The following is a 21,025-nucleotide window of genomic DNA, read 5'->3' on the forward strand; positions in this document are numbered from 1 at the left end:
TGAGCTCAAGGCCAGCCTGATTCACATAGCAAGACCTTGACTTAAAAAAAAAAGTGGGTGCCAGTGGCTCATACCTATGATCCTAGGTAGTTAGTTAGTGGCTGAGAATAGGAGGATCTAAGTCAAAGCCTTGTGCCTAACAGGAGACTTTTTCGTAACTCAACACTAACAGAACACACACACAAACCAAGGAGGTATTTGTTTCTCTTTCACTTACTCGGTACGAAAACTTGAGCTTGCGAATCTCACTTTCCAACTTATTCTGGTACTGCTCCGTTCCTTTCACGTAGCTCACCCCAAGATTTTCCACCACTTTTAGCACTAAAAGAAAACAAAAAGAAAAAAAGCTTATACATAATTATATAAAGGAAGTATTCAAATAGAAAAACCAAAATCCAGGACAAAAATCCATGGACAGCAATTCCCCAATGTTTTCAGAAAATGATAGTGTAAGTTTTCTTTCCTGAGAGTAGACTGCCTGAATGCACATGTCCACAAGAGGTTAATGTGCCCTTCCTTGTGCAGAAGACATTCATGTCCCACAGCAGAAGATAACACCATCGATGCTCAGCCAAGGACAGAAGGAATGGCATGTAATCTCTGCTGCACTGAGCCCCTGGTCTGGGGGAACTAAACCATCAGTATAGGAAACAAGCTTAAACCCAATATGCTCTTCCTGTGAAGCTGCCTGGCAGGCAGTCTGCTTCCATTACTCAGCACTGACTCTTGATTAAAAATCTTAACCATAATCAGTCACAACAGAGAAGTGAGGGTGGGCTCAAGGTACAATACTTTCGTACAAGGGCCTGAGTTCAAACCTCAGTTCCACAGAAAACACAAAACAAAAACTAATTTTTCCTGGTACAATGGGTATTCCCAGTAATCTCACCCACTGGGAAAGTAGAGATTGGGAGGATCAGTTTGAGACCAGGCAAAAGAATAGCAAGACCCTATCTCAACCAATAAGCTGGGCATGGTGGTACATACCAGTGATCCCAGCTACATGGGAGGCCACAGACAGAAGGTCACCATCTGAAGATCAGCATAAGCCAAAACTCAAGACCTGGGGCTGGGAAGGTGGCTCAGTGGTAGAGCGCTTGCCTTGCATGCCTGAGGCCCTGGGTTCAATTCCTCAGCACCACATAAGCAGAAAAAGCCAGTAGTGGCGCTGTGGCTGAAGTGGTAGAGTGCTTGCCTTGAGCTGAAGAGCTGAGGGACAGCGCCCAGGCCCAGAGTTCAGGCCCCACAACCAGCCAAAAAAAAAAAAAAAAAAAAAAATCAAAAAACCTCAAGACCTCATGTTTTGCTAAAGCAAAAGAAAGGCTGTGCTGTGGCTCAAGTGGTAGAGTACCTTCCTAACAAGCATGAGACTAACTTCCAAATCACAATACCAACAAAGAAGGGCTGAGACCTTTTTCTTTTGATGAAGCAGAGGGGCAAACACAGTCTTGGAGACACAAGACCCATCACACGACCCAGAGGAAGCATCCCGGATAGGTGCTTGCTTGCAAAACCCCTTTATTTGTTCTGCTACAAATTTTCTACTCAGCCATCAAGGTCCAGACCATACTTCTCTAAGAAGCCATATCTAAGTAGGCAAAGCAAGTTACTTCCACTTCCATGTTCCTGTACCCCAGTGCTTACTTCTACTAGAGCAATAATAAAACTGATTTATCACTATTAAATTAGATGTCTGTCTCCAAGTATCAGAATGAGTTTATATTATTTATATCAGATTCCTATTACCTAGAACATAACAGTATTTGATAAATATGCATGTTACAATAAATAAAATTAACAAATATTTGTTGAACAGACTCCTAGGTGAATTAAAGCACCACCATTCATTCCCATAAATTGTAACTTGGTTTCTCAAGAATACATGCATTCTAATTTAAGTATCACTTACATTTCAATCTATCAACAGCCATGTTTTCAAATTCAATCAAAGATACATTTTCAGAAGGTGGCTGCAAGTAAAACTGAAGACTATGAGGGTAGCAGGCATTCTTCTGGTCACCTGCTAACTTCAGCTTTCTGCGCTTGTTTCCAGAAAACTGCATCCTGGTTCCCTGTGGAAGGAAAATCACAAAAACATTCAAACAACAAAAACTAGAGCTGAAAATAACCAACACAAAACACAACAAAGATTCCAGATGCATGCAGACTGTGCGCAGCAGTCACACCTGTGCACTGTCCTCCTGACTTTAGGGGACACAACAAGCCTCAACTGGAAATACAAGTGGACGTCGGCGGTGCAGGTCTGGGGGCACAGCCCTCACCTCTGAACCCAAGACTCTGCTGCCCACAGATCTCGGGGCCTCATTTTTCATGTCTGCACTCAGGACTTAAGACAGCACTGTGGCAACTCCTACAGATCTGGGGCGTGAGGTGACCCCGTGTCTGCTCCCTCAGGTTTGTACCCGGACGTGCGGTGACCCCGTGTCTGCTCCCTCAGGTTTGTACCCGGACGTGCGGTGACCCCGTGTCTCCGCGCAGGTCTGGGGTCACCGCCCTCAGGTTTGTACCCCGGACGTGCGGTGACCCCGTGTCTCCGCGCAGGTCTGGGGTCACCGCCCTCAGGTTTGTACCCGGACGTGCGGTGACCCCGTGTCTGCTCCACACAGGTCTGGGGTCAGCGCCCTCAGGTTTGTACCCCGGACGTGCGGTGACCCCGTGTCTCCGCGCAGGTCTGGGGTCACCGCCCTCAGGTTTGTACCCGGACGTGCGGTGACCCCGTGTCTGCTCCACACAGGTCTGGGGTCAGCGCCCTCAGGTTTGTACCCCGGACGTGCGGTGACCCCGTGTCTCCGCGCAGGTCTGGGGTCACCGCCCTCAGGTTTGTACCCCGGACGTGCGGTGACCCCGTGTCTCCGCGCAGGTCTGGGGTCGCCGCCCTCGGATCTGCACCCCGGACGTGCGGTGACCCCGTGTCTCCGCGCAGGTCTGGGGTCGCCGCCCTCGGATCTGCACCCCGGACGTGCGGTGACCCTGCGTCCGCCCATCCCTGCACGCCAAGGCACAGGAACGAGCCCCGCGGCTGCCGCGGAGCCCGGCCGCTTGGCCCGCCGCGCGGCCCCGGCGCCTCAGGCCCGGACCCCGGCCCGCGTTCCTGGGCGCCGCGGCTCGCCCGCCGCCGGGCTCGGGACCCGAGCGCAGACTCACCCGCAGGCAAACGGCGCGAGCGCGGGCAGCCGCTCTCCCCCAGTGGCGGGAGATTTCAGGCGGCACCGGAAGCGGAAGTGACGCGCGTGGAAGGCACGCCCCGGACGTCCCGCCCCCTGTGCGCGTGGGGCTCGCCCGGCTTGCAGCTCGGGCGGGCGCGGCGCTTTCCGAACGCGGTGTGGGGCGCCCGAGGGCCGGGGCGCGGACGCGGAGCGCGCGGCGCCGGGGCTCTAGAGGAAAGCCACCGGCCTGAGGATCAGACGCGGGGAACCCGGGCCCCGGTCCCCCTCGGGCTCCGCGAGGCGGGCGGCGCCGGGGGGCCGGGCGCGGCCGCTGGGAACCCCGTTACACAGCAAATGCCCCGAGACCCGCCGCGGAGGGAGTGCGCAGGCGCAGAACCAGGCGGCGGCGCTGGGGGGCGCGAGTCCCGGGCCTGCTCCGAGCGGCGCATGCGCCTTGGGCTCGGGGAGGAGCGCCGCCCGCCGAGCGGCGCGGGGCGTGGAGGGAGCGCTGAGGCGGCGGCTGGAGGCCGGGACTCGGCTTCGGACGGGTCGGAGCGCCGGGACTGGCCCCAGGCCCGACCCGCGAGGCGGGGCGCCGGCCGCGGAGCCCGCGGTGCCTCCGGCCAGGACGGAGGCTGAGCGCCAGGAGCGCTGCCCGCACAGCGCACGCGCCGGGTAGTGGGTGGAGGGCGCCCGGCCCGGCCGCCGGAGGCCCCAAAGCTGCGGCCAGCCGCAAGCCGACAGAACCGCCGTCCCTGGAGAGTGAGCGACCCGCGCCGCGGCCGGACGGCCAGGGGCCTGCCCCGACCCGCCAGGACGACGGCCGGACGGCCAGGGGCCTGCCCCGACCCGCCCCCACCCGCCAGGACGACGGCCGGACGGCCAGGGGACTGCCCCGACCCGCCAGGACGACGGCCGGACGGCCAGGGGCCTGCCCCGACCCGCCCCCACCCGCCAGGACGACGGCCGGACGGCCAGGGGACTGCCCCGACCCGCCAGGACGACGGCAGGACGGCCAGGGGCCTGCCCCGACCCCCACCCGCCAGGACGACGGCCGGACGGCCAGGGGCCTGCCCCGACCCCCACCCGCCAGGACGACGGCCGGACGGCCAGGGGCCTGCCCCCACCTGCCCCGACCCGCCAGGACGACGGCCGGACGGCCAGGGGCCTGCCCCCCACCCCCACCCGCCAGGGCTCGGGGCAGCCTCTCACGCTGCCGCATCCCTGTGGTTAGAGGAGTGATTTCACCTATCCTGCACCCTAAGCTAGGAAGCTCCTGCTCTTGCCCCTAACCCGTGAGCTGACCTCCCCCCCCCCCCCCCCCACACACTCAGGAAAAGCCTGCTGGACAGGGTCGGGCTCACAGCTGACCCCCTGCGTCGTTGACGATTGGGAGCCCAAGCTCGGGCTTGCAAAGAAACGACTCTTTTGCTGTTTGCATTGGTCGTGGTCTCTGGGGGTCGCTCGAAGGTCTCGAGTTCGAGTCTAACATTCGTTGAAACAAGAACTTGTAAAATGAAGTGGTTATTTCACAGTAATTCAACAGGATCTTGGCTCAAATTATCCCAGTATTTGGATTTGGGGTTTGGGACTGGCTAGTAGATCCTGAGCTCTTTGAAATCACAGTGATCACCACTTCCATTTTTGCACCCCAGACCCTGGCACAGAAGAGACACGTCGTACCTCTCTGCTGAGAGGAATTGATCCCCAATTCCAGCTGGGCCTGGGTCTCAATGCCTCAGGATGTAATGCTTTACTCTAGATGTTGGCTTTCCTGTTGAAATTCCTGATCAAAATAGTTTCTCTCCATTGGTGGATTTGGGGAAACTGAAGTAGGTGTAAAGATGATCCTGTTTATTATGCCAAGATTTCATTCCAGCTTGACTAACTGGTTGATAATCATGTCCAAAAGTTAATGTTCTTCACTTAAAAAAAAAGACCCAGACATTTCAGAAAATGGAAGATATAAAAATGAATCCATCTGACTTTAAATACTTCAGGATGGATACACAGCAGAAAAGCACCTCTCATGAATTTCCTTCTCTTTGAACAACAAAATCTCAACTATCAGTCATGCCTGTAAAGTAAAAATCCATCCTTCTAGAAAGAACACAATTTTTCCCATGAGGCTTAGTCATTGAGGGCCATGCACCCAAAGTAATGGAGTGTGTGTTTGTGAGTACATACTAGATGCGGTTCTTTTCTACTCAGAGACATCCCCTTTCTGTCCCCACTCAGCTTCACACACACATGCACAGCAGCCTTAGAACTCAGCTCCGCCCACCTCTGGGAACAGGCCAAGGGAAGCGGCAGCTTTGTGCTGCTCCGGTGAAGGGGCAGCTGTGCTCCTGCAGACTCCGGATCATGACCTTCACTGTGGGGGTTCACATCTGCTCATGTAGACATAGTCCAGGAGATAAGACTTACTCTAATTTCGTTGCCTAGTAACAATGAGATGAGCATTTGTAAAGCACATTCTAGTTTTCAAAGCAATTTTGTTTAGATTATCCAAACCAGGACTTTTTCAACCAATTAATCTCTGGAGTCCCTTCATTCTGCATTTTCCATTATTCTATCCATTTCATGGTAAGCTTTAAAAGTTGAATGTTTATCTTTTTTTTTTTTTTTTTTTTTTTTTGGGTCCAGTCGTGGGGCCTGAACTCTGGGCCTGGGCGCTGTCCCTCAGCTCTTCAGCTCAAGGCTAGCGCTCTACCACTTGAGCCACAGCGCCACTTCCGGCTTTTTTCTTTTTGCTTATATGGTGCTGAGGAATCGAACCCAGGGCCTCAGGCTTGCAAGGTAAGCGCTCTACCACTGAGCCACCTTCCCAGCCCTTGAATGTTTATCTTGTGATTCTCCCCCTTACCCCCCCCCCCCCCGCCCCTCACAAGGCTGTTTTATTTCTGAGCAGTGACAAATGGCTTTCGGGTGAGCCATTGCCTGTGACACCAGTCCAGTTGGTTTCCTATTGTGATCTGAGTGACAAGAGTTGACTTTCAATGTGTCCTAAACATGTCTACATTAGATTCCCATGTTCTGAAGTCAAAATGTCACCCAACACCCTGTATCACCCACAAATCTGGGTATAGAAAATTGAATTCCCAATTTGGAGTTTTTCCAAAATTAATTTGAAAGTCCAATATATTTCATGAGTAAGCTTTAGTTTCTTAGGATATTTCATGATTCAAGGTTTGACTTGATATTGTGAAACCAAATGAGTGTAGAAAAACAAGTTATTGTTTGAGAATATAATGCAGGGAGACCTGGCTGCGTGAAGGTTGGTCGTTGAAGCCAAAAATGACAAGTGATCCTTGAGTTTGAGTCCACAGAAATTGGAGCAGGGGTTTGTGGAAGGACAGTTTTCTCGGGCAGATCATTCAAGGACACCCCCGAGTCTGGAGAAACTGCCAGCATCTCCAGCCACACAGGCAGGAAGCGTGAACAGAAGCCTGCCAGGAGAGGTTCCCAGGTGCGTTTTCTCAGGTATATTTTGAGTGCACAATTAAAATGATTGGCCACCAACCAGATGTACTCATTTTTTAAAAATATGAATAAACAACCAGAAATGAATGGTAAGGAGAGCCGAGCTGTTCAGACAATAATCTATCCAAAATTTAAAAAGCAAAAAGGTAAAGCTTTCCATTAACTGAAACGTACCCTCTTCCGTTATGTAGAAATATTTTAATTGTATTGATTTTATCAGTTTGTAATTAATATGCAAATGTGTTTGTTTTTAAGGGGGTATTCTAAGTATAAAGTAAGTGGAAAAACTACCATAACCATTGCAATGCTATAACAGCAATGTGCATGAATTCTGAGCGCCTTGAAAATTTTTCTTCCTTTAACAGCCTGTTGTATTACACAAGCTTGAGAACTACTAGTCAGATCACAAAACATCAACCTGTAAGCCTGTTTCATGATGCCATCCTTGAAGTAAATGCTACATAATAACATAAGATGGTTTGTTACTATTCTGCACATTTAAGACAAGTATCTTCTTTTTAAAATTATTACACTAACAATTATTTTGTTTAAATTGGAGATACAGACCTTTTATGACTGAATTATTTCCAGAATGTACTGGCTTAGGAGAGAAGTACTAGAACTTTGGAGTGTTTATACATGAAAGATAAACATTATTTAAAATCACTGTTCCAAATGGCTCAAGGTTGTTTAGAACATCCATTAACCCTAATGAGGCTACAAGAAAAATATGCTTTATAGTTGTCCCTCCTGGAAATACCATTGTTCTGGCACTTTGTGGATTTATCTCTTAGTCTTATATGGGTAAACAAGACAGTTTTCATCCATCTTGGACGTGTTAATTTTTAATGTACTGTTTAAAATGCCACAGCTAAACTGAAATCAATGAAACGGATGGAAACATTTTAACTAAAAAAGTTGAAAAGCCAAAAATAGTTGCTAATTGATCAAGTATTTAAGCAGAGTATTTAAAAGATTCAAGACCTAAATAAACTAGAATGACTAGGCTCATACATATCTAGGCTTTTATATGTATTCAATTGTAACTCTGCCCCCTATCAAAATACACAATTAAGCAGAGCACTGGTGGCTCACAACTTAGGAGGCTGAGATCTGAGAATCGGCAGAGGCAGCAGAATCAAGAGCTCAAAACCAAGCCAAGTTGCCAGGCGCTGATGGCTCACACCTGTGATCCTAGCTACTCAGGAGGCTGAGATCTGAGGATCACGATTCAAAGCCATCCCAGGCAGAAAAGTCCATGAGACTCTTATCTCCAATAAACCACTAGAAAACCGGAAGTGGCACTGTGGCTCAAGCGGTAGAGCGCTTGCCTTGAGCTGAAGAGCTCAAGGACAGCACCCAGGCCCAGAGTTCAAGCCCCACGACTGACAAAAAAAAAACCTTGACTCAAAAAAAGTTTTCCAAAGTTTCATAGGTGAATTCTGCATGATTAGATGTAGTTGTTATAAACTCATTTAAGTTGCTCATTCCCTTTGAGCCCATTGTGCAATCCATTTCCTTCATCGCATTGATTTTAGTGCTTATGAACCTCGCATATTGTCCTCAAAGTTACGGACACATCACGCTTCCCACCCCTCCGGCCTGCTCCCATCCCTCCATTCTTTCCATCTCATTCTAGAAGCTCTTTTGGTCTGGTGATATATAGGGTGGTTTTGCTTTGGGATGTACTGAGAAGCCAAGGAGTAGATGTCTGGTTGTGGGAAGAAGATCACGCACTTCGCTCTGCAACTGAGCTAAGAGGTTCATGTACTCGTTCCCACAGAGGTGCAGGGCAGGAAACTGGCAATGCAGGAGATTTGAGACAGCGGAGACCTAAGTACCTGGGATGTCTACATATTCTTCTACCTCCTCTACCTTACTTATGACCCAGGACCAGTCCTTTAAGAACAAATCTGCAGAATACAGTTCTAACTCTAAGCCACAACATACAACCAAGCAAAAATAGAACCTGTCTCATGCCAAATAATCCCTTTGGCAGAAAAGAGATTCAGGTTGGTTTGTTACTGGTTGATCTTCTAGTCACTAAAGCTCACATTCCACATCTGAACTGCTATTTTTATAAAATCTAATTCTTGCTGGTGGAAGATAATTTCCCTCAGAAATAAGTTTTTAGTTTATAGAAGTGATTGTTGGCACCAAGCATGGTAGTGGCCTTTCTTCAAATCAGCTGGAGGTGGGGAAAACAGATTTCTCAAAGGAATTAATGGATAAAGTTTGAAAATTGGAATTCTAGTTTTTAAAATTAAAAAGTACCCATTTTGTTATGACAGTGACACATTGTTCGTGTAGAAAATGAAGTTGGCATTAGGACAGATACATACTAAAAAGAAGGCGAGTGCAGGAAAGTAAAACAGGTATGGATGGGGTGGCGTGGGCGCCAGCAGGGAGGCCGGCGAAGAGGGTGAGTGCATCGGACCACTGGGCTGGAGCGCTGGGACCGACGGGACAGGGATCTCGGGATAGGTGGGCAAGGAGTCGGCGAAGTGACAAACAGACACAGACTCAGGAGTTGCATCTGAGTGTATCTTTGAGGAGAATTAACATTTTTATACAGTGTGTGATTGTGACATAGATTCTTTAAGCACATAATCAATTTTTTAAAAAGGCAAAGCATTGATGAATTACATGAAAATTGATGACTATCCCACCAACGGTTTAAGCTAAGTGGTGCGAAACAAGTCTAGCATATTGTTTAATAGAATGCGTCATCTATTCAGCCTTTTTATGTTTAATAATTAACAAACCTAAGACAGGGCTGTACTTATATTGTACTTTTTATTTTTATCCAGTTATTTTCATCTTTATAAGCTCCTGTATAAGGAAATGGTTCATCCGTTGGTTCAGGAAATATGTTACTAACTTTATATTTTGTGTGAAACCACCATCTATTCCCTATAACGTAAATTGGACTAAACTTAATCATAACTGTTGGGAGAACCTTTTTCTTTTATAATCAGAGGTCCCTTTTTTTATTTTAGAACTCTCTGAACTACTGGGATAACTCTTTCTAACTTAGTTTAATTCATTGATTTTGTCTGTTGGACATATCTGGAATTTTTTTTTTTTGGGTCCGGTCATGGGGCCTGAACTCTGGGCCTGGGCGCTGTCCCTCAGCTCTCAGCTCAAGGCTAGCGCTCTACCACTTGAGCCACAGTGCCACTTCTGGCTTTTTTCTTTTTGCTTATGTGATGCTGAGGAATTGAACCCAGGGCCTCAGGGATGCAAGGCAAGCACTCTACCACTGAGCCACCTTCCCAGCCCCCATATCTGGAAATTTTAAGTCTCTATATTTACTATGCATGAGCTGCAAAACCGCTTGTGAAGTTGTAGGAGTTTCTGGAGGCAGCGTCACATCAGATGATTGGGGCATTGCCCACACTTAATCTTTGGTCTTCGTCTTTATTACTTAGAGAAGCCGTCTCTATTGGACTGGAAAAATACAACATGCTCTGTTCACAGATCAATAGAAAAATAGCCAAAATGAGAATAAAAGCAACGAATGTACAGCCAAGAAGAATATAGTAAGAATAAAGGTGGAGGCTATAAAGGTGCAGCCAAGTGTATGGGAGGCCTTGAACCAACACCCCCTTCCTGCAGGCATGCTTCCTTGAAGCTCTTTGTCTAACGCGATCTCTCATGCAGACTCCGCAGGAGGTGGCGTGGCAGGTGAGTGTGGTCAGAATGGTTTATTCGCATCAAAGCAGAGCGAGGAAACCTGCTGAACTTAAGGAGGGGGAGGGGTGCATCCCATCGGGGTAAAGTACACACACGTGGGAATTCCATAGTGCTCCCCTGGACAACTAATGTGTGCTAACATCCAAATAAACCTAGCTGTGCTAAGCCTTCCGAATAGGAAGAGAATAAAATTGAATCCCAGGCAGTGCTGCAGTACTATAACCCAGTACTCTGAGGATGACAAAGTAAAGCTGGGTGCTGGTGTCTCATGCCTGTAATCCTAGCTATTTGAGGAGGCTGAGATCTGAGGATCCCAGTTTGGAGCCAGACTGGTCAGGAAAGGCTAATGCACTACGTGTTGAGCCACAGTGCACTTCTAGCCTTCTAGTGGTTAGCTGGAGATAGTCTCTCAGCATGTCCTGCCTGGGCTGGCTTTGAATGGTGATCCTCAGATCTCAGCCTCATAAGTAGCTAAGATTACAGGCCTGAGCCACCGGTACCTGCTCCATGAGACTATAGTCAACCTACAAAAATCCAGAAGTAGGAAGTGGCACTATGGTTCAAGTGATAGAGCGCTACCTTTGAGCTGAAAAGCTGAGGGACAGCACCCAGGCCCAGAGTTCAAGCCCCATTACCAACAAAAATCCAGTAGAGCTGTAGCTCAAGCAGTAGAGTGCTAGCCTTTATCAAAAAAGCCTAGCCAGCCAGCACTGGTGGTTCACGCCTGTAATCCTACTGAGGGGGCTGAGATCTGAGGATCACAGTTCAAAGCCAGCCCTGGCAGAAAAGTTCCTGTGAGACTCTGGTCTCCAATTAACCACACAAAAACCAGAAGTGGAGCTGTGGTTAATTAAACGTGGTAGAGCACTCGCCTTGAGCAAAAGAGCTCAGGGACAGCCCCAGACCCAGAGTTCAAGCCCCACAACTGACCAAAAAAAAAAAAGGGGGGGTGGTAGATTGTGTCTGGAGAAGGTCGATCCAGTAGTTCTCAGCTCCCAGTGAAACTCTCCCCCAGGCACTGACCCAGAAGAAGTTCCTTTCAGATGACCCCATTTGCCCAGTAGTCCCCTAAATGTAATCCATCTGGCTTAGAGGCGAACCACCTCATCTGGGAATTGAAAAGTCTATGAGGAAGAGATTTCCTCTTCCTCCCAAGGCAATAAATACTATCCAGAGATTTGTGCAAAGGCAACAGAGTGGTACTATTTTCAGCTCTGATGTGCGGTTTCCCTCAAACCAACCTTTACAACCTCAAGTCCTTCCTCAGACAGACCTTGGAAACAGGACATTAAACTATTTTGGAAGACCTCTAGAGTTTGAGGAGATGAGCTTAAGGTTTAAGAAGCCATAATTCCACCCAATTGCATAGCAGAATGAACAGGACAAGCAGTCACGGACCACTGCCTCTGTGGGGACTCCAGAGTATCCACAGCCCATCAGAGACAAAATGAGCACAGAAAGGAGCTTCTCAAGTTTGCTGTATTGTCAGAGTGTAACTGTCACATTCCACAGTGTTCTGGATAGACATTCACTGACGTGGGGCGGGGGGGGGGGGGGGACGGGACTTCCAAGCCTCTCTTCTTAACAGCCAGGCTCTGCACTGCCCTCTCCAGCTGCTCACACCTTCGCTCCGCTCCTTGGTGGAAGAACCACTCTTCCATCTGTAACTCCTCTCCTGCTGGATTCTTCGTGCCTTGGAAAATCTAAGGGAAAATACAAATTAAAACATCCATCTAGTTCAGAATTACTCAATCCCATCTCTCTCAGAAGGTGGCATAGGTATTTGCATTTTTTTAAAAGATGACGTGGGGGCCTGGCTGTTCTCAGAACACTGAAGCCCCAAAACTAGGTTGTGAATCACTCCCTTATAACTTTCAATAATTTGTTAAAGTTATTGCGTGGATTGCAGCAAGGCATTGAGTATGTAATAGCAATGCAGTGCTGGGACACAGGAGACAGGGGAGACGGATGGGAGGTCTGCCTGTTCCCCATGCCCTCAAACCCGAAGCCAGCGCCTCAGGTGTGCGTCGCCCAGGCCGACCCTGACGGCGGGCCACCCGTGCTCCGGGACTCCAGCGGAGCAGGCCCCACGGCCTCCACCCAGCGGCTGCCTCTGTTCCTAAGGGTCCTGTGTGTGCCACCTCCCACACACCCAACTACCAAACTCCAAGTTCAGAGCCTCGACCTAAGACCCCCTACTTCTGGGAATCCACACCCCCATTCCTGCACGCACCTGCACGTTACCACCGACATTAGGGAACGCAGTGTACACGGGGGTCCGGTGAGCCTCGCTGGGACGTCTGGCCACCGCGACATGGACGTGGGCTCTGGCTGTGGGTCCCTGCCATGCCAACAAGGCAGGGCTCAGGGCGTGACCCCGGTACTGAGCAAACCGACCTGCTAGGAAGACGTCTTCCTGCCGGCCACTTCCACTCAGTCCTGCTGCGGTGCCTGTCAGCTGTGTCGGCCCTGCTGCCCGGGGCTGGGGCAGTGCCGTGTGGTGTTGACGCGCCAGGACATGCCACATCATGCCACATCATGCCACGCCATGCCACGCCACTGGAGGTGAGGGGCAGGAGAGGGAACCAGACTTCACGAGTCCAGCCTGACCTCTGCCCTTTGAGCTCCATCACCTGCCACAGCACCACAGGCCACACCGAGCCCTGCACCTGTGCCCACCCCGGCAGCCGAGGGCCCACTCTGACTCCTCACCTGCTAGGGCACGGGATCCTCGGCTTCTTCCTTCCAGGATGCGCCTCCTCTCTCCTCTTCCCTCTCCTCCTCCTCCTTCCCCTTGAGATGTGTGACAGGCACACTGGCCCAGGGAAGAAGAGGAGAATCCAGAGCTGAGCCGGTTTCCAGCATGGCCAAGGCCCTGGGTTCTATCCCCAGAGCTGAACACACAAAAGAAAACGCCCTGCTTCAATGGCTATTTCTGGCCATTGGTCTTGTTCCAGCACCTCGGCTACCCTCTCCCCCTCTCCCGGTGATACTGTTGGCACACACACGCAGTGTGGCCTATGGAATGGACACTTTAGCTTACATTAGTTACATATTATTTGCATGTGCTGCTTTTTTGCTTGTTCTGTCAATTTTATGGCAGATTTGGCTACCGGAAATAGTAAACTACTCTTCCCTTGTAATTGCTCTGTAATGCCGCCTGTCCCTGACACCTGCTTTGTTTGTGTGGGGGTGGCGGAAGGGTTCGTGGAGAGGAAACCATCTTCCTGGCCCTGTGGGCTGGAGGAAAGGAGGCCCTGAGGGGGCAGGGGATGGAGTCCTACTGAGCGCTGCAGAGCCAGAACCTTCCGGCCTGCTTCAGCCCAGGACCTCAGAAACCTCTGTCACGTTTTGGAGTGCCCATCTGTCCACTCTCCTTTTCTTACAATTTAAAATGGAATCCCCTGACTTCGCTCTACTTTTGCAATGGCTGCACCCAAAGCCCACTTTCTGTTAAGGAGGAGCCAACAATTCTGACATGCGGCCGTGAGATGCCGACCTAGGCGACACGGCCTCAGGTTCGGAAAACGAGTCCGTGTCTAGGAAAGCAAGCGGCTTTCCCTCACAAAGTGTGCTTCAAACGAGCAAAATAAGATGCTCCCAGAGACGCCCTTGTATACGTACATGCGTGTCTCGGAAGAGCATGTTTTCAGCATGTTCGACTGGTCACGCAGCTCCCGCACTGTCCGTTCAGGCCAATGCCTATGACCTGTGTGGGGTCCAGGTTTCAGACTCAACCCCCCTCGCCCGCCCAGCCTCCGTGCCTTGAGGGTGGCACAGGCCTTCACCCAAGACCCTCTCTCTTCCTGGGGGGGGGCACTCACTGTGGGCTGGGGAGTCCGTGGAGGGGGACACTCACTGTGGGCTGGGGAGTCCGTGGAGGAGGGACACTCACTGTGGGCTGGGGAGTCCACTCACTGTGTGCTGGGGAGTCCGTGGAGGAGGCTCTTCTCAGGCCTTCCAAGCTGCAGCACCGCCGCCACAGTGGTGTTTTATCATCTGCAGGGCTTTCCGAACCTTTAAGCCTTCGGGTCCAAGCCAGTGATGTATGCCCCACTGGCCCAGGCCCCCAGAGCAGAGGAGGAGGAAAAGACAAAGGGAAAGGAGCAGAAAAGGAAAAGCAGAGCCAGGTGCCGGTGGCCCATATCTGTAATCCTATAATCCCAGCCACTCAGGAGGCTGAGATCAGAGGATCACAGTTCAAGGCCAGCCTGGCACAAAGCTCCACAGGACCCCAGAAACAGAGGAGAGGAAAAGAAAAAGGAGAATGAGGAAAAAAGGAAAGAAAAGGAAAAGCAGAGCCAGGTGTCAGTGGCCCACATCTGCAATCCCATAATCCCAGCCACTCAGGAGGCTGAGATCAGAGGATCACAGTTCAAGACCAGCCAGGCACAAAGCTCCACGGAACCCCAGAAGCAAAGGAGGAGGAAAAGGAAAAGGAAAATGAGGAAAAAAGGAAAGAAAAGGAAAAGCAGAGCCAGGTGCCGGTGGCCCACATCTGTAATCCCATAATCCCAGCCACTCAGAAGGCTGAGATCAGAGGATCACAGTTCAAGGCCAGCCAGGCACAAAGCTCCATGGAACCCCAGAAACAGAGGAGAGGAAAAGAAAAAGGAAAATGAGGAAAAAAGGAAAGAAAAGGAAAAGCAGAACCAGGTGCCGGTGGCCCACATCTGTAATCCCATAATCCTAGCCACTCAGAAGGCTGAGATCAGAGGATCACAGTTCAAGACCAGCCTGGCACAAAGCTCCACAGGACCCCAGAAACAGAGGAGAGGAAAAGAAAAAGGGAAATGAGGAAAAAAGGAAAGAAAAGGAAAAGTAGAGCCAGGTGTCAGTGGCCCATATCTGTAATCCCATAATCCCAGCCACTCGGGAGGCTGAGATCAGAGGATCACAGTTCAAGACCAGCCTGGCACAAAACTGAGACTCATCTCCATTAGCCACAAAAAGCAGTAAGTGGAGATGTGGCTCAACTGACAGAGCACCAGCCTTGAGCAAAACAAACACAACAACAGCAGCTCAGGGATAGAACCCACCTAATACTGAGTTCAAGCCCCACCCTGCTTAGTTGTCACACGTCGGCCATACTCCAACGATCGAGAAGTGGATTTGGGGGAACCACTTTGACACACTGCTGCTGAATAATATGTTTATGACTTTCAGCGTTTCATGGTACCTTGGAAGACTGGAGGTTTAGAGGCTGAACGCATCCTGTTGATTCAAATCATCTACATAGTGTATGATATACACTGGCTTTTGAAGATGCAGTAGCCACTGCTGGAATGCATGAGACACAGAACGACATTTGCATAATGTGAGCAAAGGTACTGACTGCATGCTGAGTAGGTGATTTAGCATTAGCACCATTTTCTGCACATGGTAGACGCTGTGTTTGATAAGCTATTGCCAGGGCAGGTGGCAGTTGGTTTCACAGTGCACGTGAGTAGACTGGGATATTGGGGTAGCAGTACCCATTCCAAACATGGACATCAGGGAGATCAGAATTTGGCAGGCACACCTGGTATCCATTTGCGACATACTCAGTTGCAGAATACTTGCAGCAGCCTGGGATTTGGGAGGCTGTAGATGGAGCTGAGGAGTGCACAAAGTAGCTTAGTACTTCAGAAGACTTTGGCCAGTTTGCAATTTCCATGATATGTATGACTTTCCAACAGCTACACAGTGCTCTTCTGTTGACTGGGATTCCATTTAGCATTGACAGTTTTCCACACCTCACCCCGGGAGGGTGGCAGGCTCCACTCAGAGCCACATAATGATAGTACGGGACTTCTTATCACCAAGCTGTACTTTATGTAGTAAGGCACAAAATGGCACGCTGGCAGGCAGGAGCCACAATCACCGACTATATTGCACAGAACGGTGCATCACCAGGCAGTAGCCACAGTTGCTGATATGTCATTAAATTTCAGCAGCCAACACTAAGGCACAAAATGAAACCTTGGCGGGCAGTAGCCACAATACCAACATTAAGGCACACAATGGCACGTTGGCAGGCAGTAGCCATAATACCAACAATAAGGCACACAATGGCACGTTGGTGGGCAGTAGCCACAAGACCAACACTGGGCACACAATGGCACGTTGGCGGGCAGTAGCCATATTACCAACATTGAGGCACGCAATGGCACGTTGGCGAGCAGTAGCCGCAATACCAACAATAAGGCACACAATGGCACGTTGGTGGGCAGTAGCCACAAGACCAACATTAAGGCACACAATAGCACATTGGCAGGCAATAGCCATATTACCAACACTGGGCACAAAATGGCACGTTGGCAGGCGGTAGCCACAAAACCAAGATTAAAGCACAAATTGGCACGTTGGTGGGCCGTAGCCATAATACCAACATTAAGGCACACAATGGCACCTTGGTGGGCAGTAGCCATATTACCAACACTGGGCACACAATAGCACATTGGCAGGCAGTAGCCACAATACCAACACTGAGCATACAATAGCACATTGGTGGGCAGTAGCCACAATACCAACATTAAAGCACAAAATGGCACGTTGGCAGGCAGTAGCCATATTACCAACATTAAGGCACACAATGGCACGTTGGTGGGCAGTAGCCACAATACCAACATTAAGGCACACAATGGTACGTTGGCAGGCAGTAGCCACAATACCAACACTGGGCACACAATAGCACAATGGCGGGCAGTAGCCGTAATACCAACACTGGGCACAAAATGGCACATTGGTAGGCAGTAGCCACAAAACCAAGATTAAAGCACAAATTGGCACGTTGGTGGGCCGTAGCTATAATACCAACATTAAGGCACACAATGGCACGTTGGCAGGCAGTAGCCACAATACCAACACTGAGCATACAATAGCACATTGATGGGCAGTAGCCACAATACCAACATTAAAGCACACAATGGCATGTTGGCAGGCAGTAGCCATATTACCAACATTAAGGCACCCCATGGCACGTTGGCGGGCAGTAGCCACAATACCAACATTAAGGCACACAATGGCATGTTGGTGGGCAGTAGCCACAATACCAACATTAAGGCACACAATGGCACGTTGGTGGGCAGTAGCCACAATACCAACATTAAGGCACACAATGGTACGTTGGCAGGCAGTAGCCATATTACCAACACTGGGCACACAATAGCACAATGGCGGGCAGTAGCCGTAATACCAACACTGGGCACAAAATGGCACATTGGTAGGCAGTAGCCACAAAACCAAGATTAAAGCACAAATTGGCACGTTGGTGGGCCGTAGCTATAATACCAACATTAAGGCACACAATGGCACGTTGGCAGGCAGTAGCCACAATACCAACACTGGGCACACAATAGCACAATGGCGGGCAGTAGCCGTAATACCAACACTGGGCACAAAATGGCACATTGGTAGGCAGTAGCCACAAAACCAAGATTAAAGCACAAATTGGCACGTTGGTGGGCCGTAGCTATAATACCAACATTAAGGCACACAATGGCACGTTGGCAGGCAGTAGCCACAATACCAACATTAAGGCACACAATGGCATGTTGGCAGGCAGTAGTCATATTACCAACAATGGGCACACAATGGCACGTTGGCGGGCAGTAGCCACAATACCAACATTAAGGCACACAATGGCATGTTGGTCGACTCTAGCCAGGATACCAACATTAAGGCACACAATGGCACGTTGGCGGGCAGTAGCCATATTACCAACATTAAGGCACACAATGGTACGTTGGCAGGCAGTAGCCATATTACCAACATTAAGGCACACAATGGCATGTTGGTGGGCAGTAGCCATATTACCAACATTAAGACACACAATGGCACATTGGCGGGCAGTAGCCACAATACCAACATTAAGGCACACAATGGCACGTTGGCAGGCAGTAGCCATATTATCAACATTAAGGCACTAAATGGTACCTTGGTGGGCAGTAGCCATATTACCAATACTGGGCACACAATAGCACGTTGGTTGGCAGTAGCCATATTACCAACATCAAGGCACACAATATTATGTTGGCAGGCAGTAGCCACAATACCAACATTAAGGCACAGAATGGCACGTTGGTGGGCAGCAGCCACAATACCAACATTAAGGCACACAATGGCACATTGGCGGGCAGTAGCCACAATACCAACATTAAGGCACACAATGGCACGTTGACAGGCAGTAGCCACAATACCAACATCAAGGCACACAATGGCACGTTGGCAGGCAGCAGCCATATTACCAACATTAAGGCACACAATGGTACCTTGGTGGGCAGTAGCCATATTACCAATACTGGGCACACAATGGCATGTTGGTGGGCAGTAGCCACAATACCAACATTAAAGCACAAATTGGCACGTTGGTGGGCTGTAGCTATAATACCAACATTAAGGCACACAATGGCACGTTGGCAGGCAGTAGCCACAATACCAACATTAAAGCACAAAATGGCATGTTGGTGGGCAGTAGCCATATTACCAACACTGGGCACACAATAGAATGTTGGCGGGCAGTAGCCACAATACCAACACTAGGCACACAATGGCACGTTGGTGGGCAGTAGCCACAATATCAACATTAAGGCACACAATGGCACATTGGCAGGCAGTAGCCATATTACCAACATTAAGGCACACAATGGCACATTGGCAGGCAGTAGCCATATTACCAACATTAAGGCACACAATGGCACGTTGGCAGGCAGTAGCCATATTACCAACATTAAGGCACACAATGGCATGTTGGTGGACAGTAGCCCCAATACCAACACTGGACACACAATAGCACATTGGCAGGCAGTAGCCATATTACCAACATTAAGGCACACAATATTATGTTGGTGGGCAGTAGCCCCAATACCAACATCAAGGCACACAATGGCACGTTGGCAGGCAGTAGCCATAATACCAACACTGGGCACACAATGGCACGTTGGCAGGCAGTAGCCCCAATACCAACATTAAGACACACAATGGCACGTTGGCGGGCAGTAGCCATATTACCAACACTGGGCACACAATGGCACGTTGACAGGCAGTAGCCCCAATACCAACATTAAGGCACACAATGGCACGTTGGTTGGCAGTAGCCACATTACCAACACTGGACACACAATGGCACGTTGGCGGGCAGTAGCCATATTACCAACATTAAGGCACACAATGGTACCTTGGTGGGCAGTAGCCATATTACCAATACTGGGCACACAATGGCATGTTGGTGGGCAGTAGCCATATTACCAACACTGGGCACAAAATGGCACCTTGGTGGGCAGTAGCCACAATACCAACATTAAGGCACACAATGGCACATTGGCAGGCAGTAGCCATATTACCAACATTAAGGCACACAATGGCACATTGGCAGGCAGTAGCCATATTACCAACACTGGGCACACAATGGCACGTTGGCAGGCAGTAGCCCCAATACCAACACTGGGCACAAAATGGCACGTTGGCAGGCAGTAGCCATATTACCAACACTGGGCACACAATGGCACATTGGCAGGCAGTAACCACAAAACCAACATTAAGGCACACAATGGCACGTTGGCGGGCAGTAGCGACAATACCAACATTAAGGCACACAATGGCACGTTGGTGGGCAGTAGCCACAATACCAACACTGGACACACAATGGCACGTTGGCGGGCAGTAGCCATAATACCAACATTAAGGCACACAATGGCACGTTGGCGGGCAGTAGCCATATTACCAACATTAAGGCACACAATGGTACGTTGGCAGGCAGTAGCCATATTACCAACATTAAGGCACACAATGGCATGTTGGTGGGCAGTAGCCATATTACCAACATTAAGGCACACAATGGCATGTTGGCAGGCAGTAGCCATATTACCAACATTAAGGCACACAATGGTACGTTGGCAGGCAGTAGCCATATTACCAACATTAAGACACACAATGGCACATTGGCGGGCAGTAGCCACAATACCAACATTAAGACACACAATGGCACGTTGGCGGGCAGTAGCCACAATACCAACATTAAGGCACACAATGGCACATTGGCAGGCAGTAGCCATATTACCAACATTAAGGCACTAAATGGTACCTTGGTGGGCAGTAGCCATATTACCAATACTGGGCACACAATAGCACGTTGGTTGGCAGTAGCCATATTACCAACATTAAGGCACACAATGGCATGTTGGCAGGCAGTAGCCATATTACCAACATAATGGCACGTTGGCAGGCAGTAGCCATATTACCAACATTAAGGCACACAACAAACATCGGCAGGCAGGAGCCACGATCGCTGACATCATGGTGAGGAATAGCAGGTCGGCAGGCAGTAGCCACAGTAGCCAACAGTAAAGGCACAGAATGACACATTTTGGGCAGTAGCCCCAGTAGTGGAATTCAGGGGAGGAATAGCAGGTCGGCAGGCAGTAGCCCCAGTAGCCAACACGATGGCATGGAATGACATGTTGGTGGGCAGGAGCCACATTAGCCAACATGAAGGCACACAATAGCACGTTGGTTGGCAGTAGCCACCATTAAGGCACAGAATGGTATGTGGTCAGGCAGTAGCCACAGGAGCCAGGGAGCCAAAGCCAGCAATTTCTGACTGCGTGGTGTACATTGCCTATCCACGAGCACTTTCCAGTTACAGCACTGATGTTTTAAATACAAGTATTCCGTGTACACGGCTTCATAGTTTATCACAC

The 21,025-nt window shown here is 49.9% G+C and overlaps 1 protein-coding gene across 3 annotated transcripts in view; it reads right to left on the reverse strand.

Moving 5' to 3' along the window:
* Prim2 (DNA primase subunit 2) overlaps window positions 1-21,025 on the reverse strand; it is a 120,679-nt gene that overhangs the window by 97,394 nt on the left and 2,260 nt on the right. The window contains exons 1-3 of one of the 3 annotated variants that reach the window (XM_070017249.1): window positions 3,166-3,481; window positions 1,910-2,072; window positions 218-321 (exon numbers count right to left, since the gene is read on the reverse strand). In XM_070017249.1, the coding sequence (XP_069873350.1) occupies window positions 218-321; window positions 1,910-2,063 (258 nt within the window). In that variant the 5' untranslated portion in view covers window positions 2,064-2,072; window positions 3,166-3,481. Of the gene's footprint in view, window positions 1-217; window positions 322-1,909; window positions 2,073-3,165; window positions 3,482-21,025 lie in introns of those variants that run through there. The other 2 variants (XM_070017250.1, XM_070017248.1) reach the window with 2 other exon arrangements.

This window comes from Dipodomys merriami, unplaced genomic scaffold (assembly GCF_024711535.1).
Source record: "Dipodomys merriami isolate MVZ:Mamm:240054 unplaced genomic scaffold, mDipMer1.0.p SCAF_122, whole genome shotgun sequence".
In the NCBI taxonomy this organism is placed as follows: domain Eukaryota; kingdom Metazoa; phylum Chordata; class Mammalia; order Rodentia; family Heteromyidae; genus Dipodomys; species Dipodomys merriami.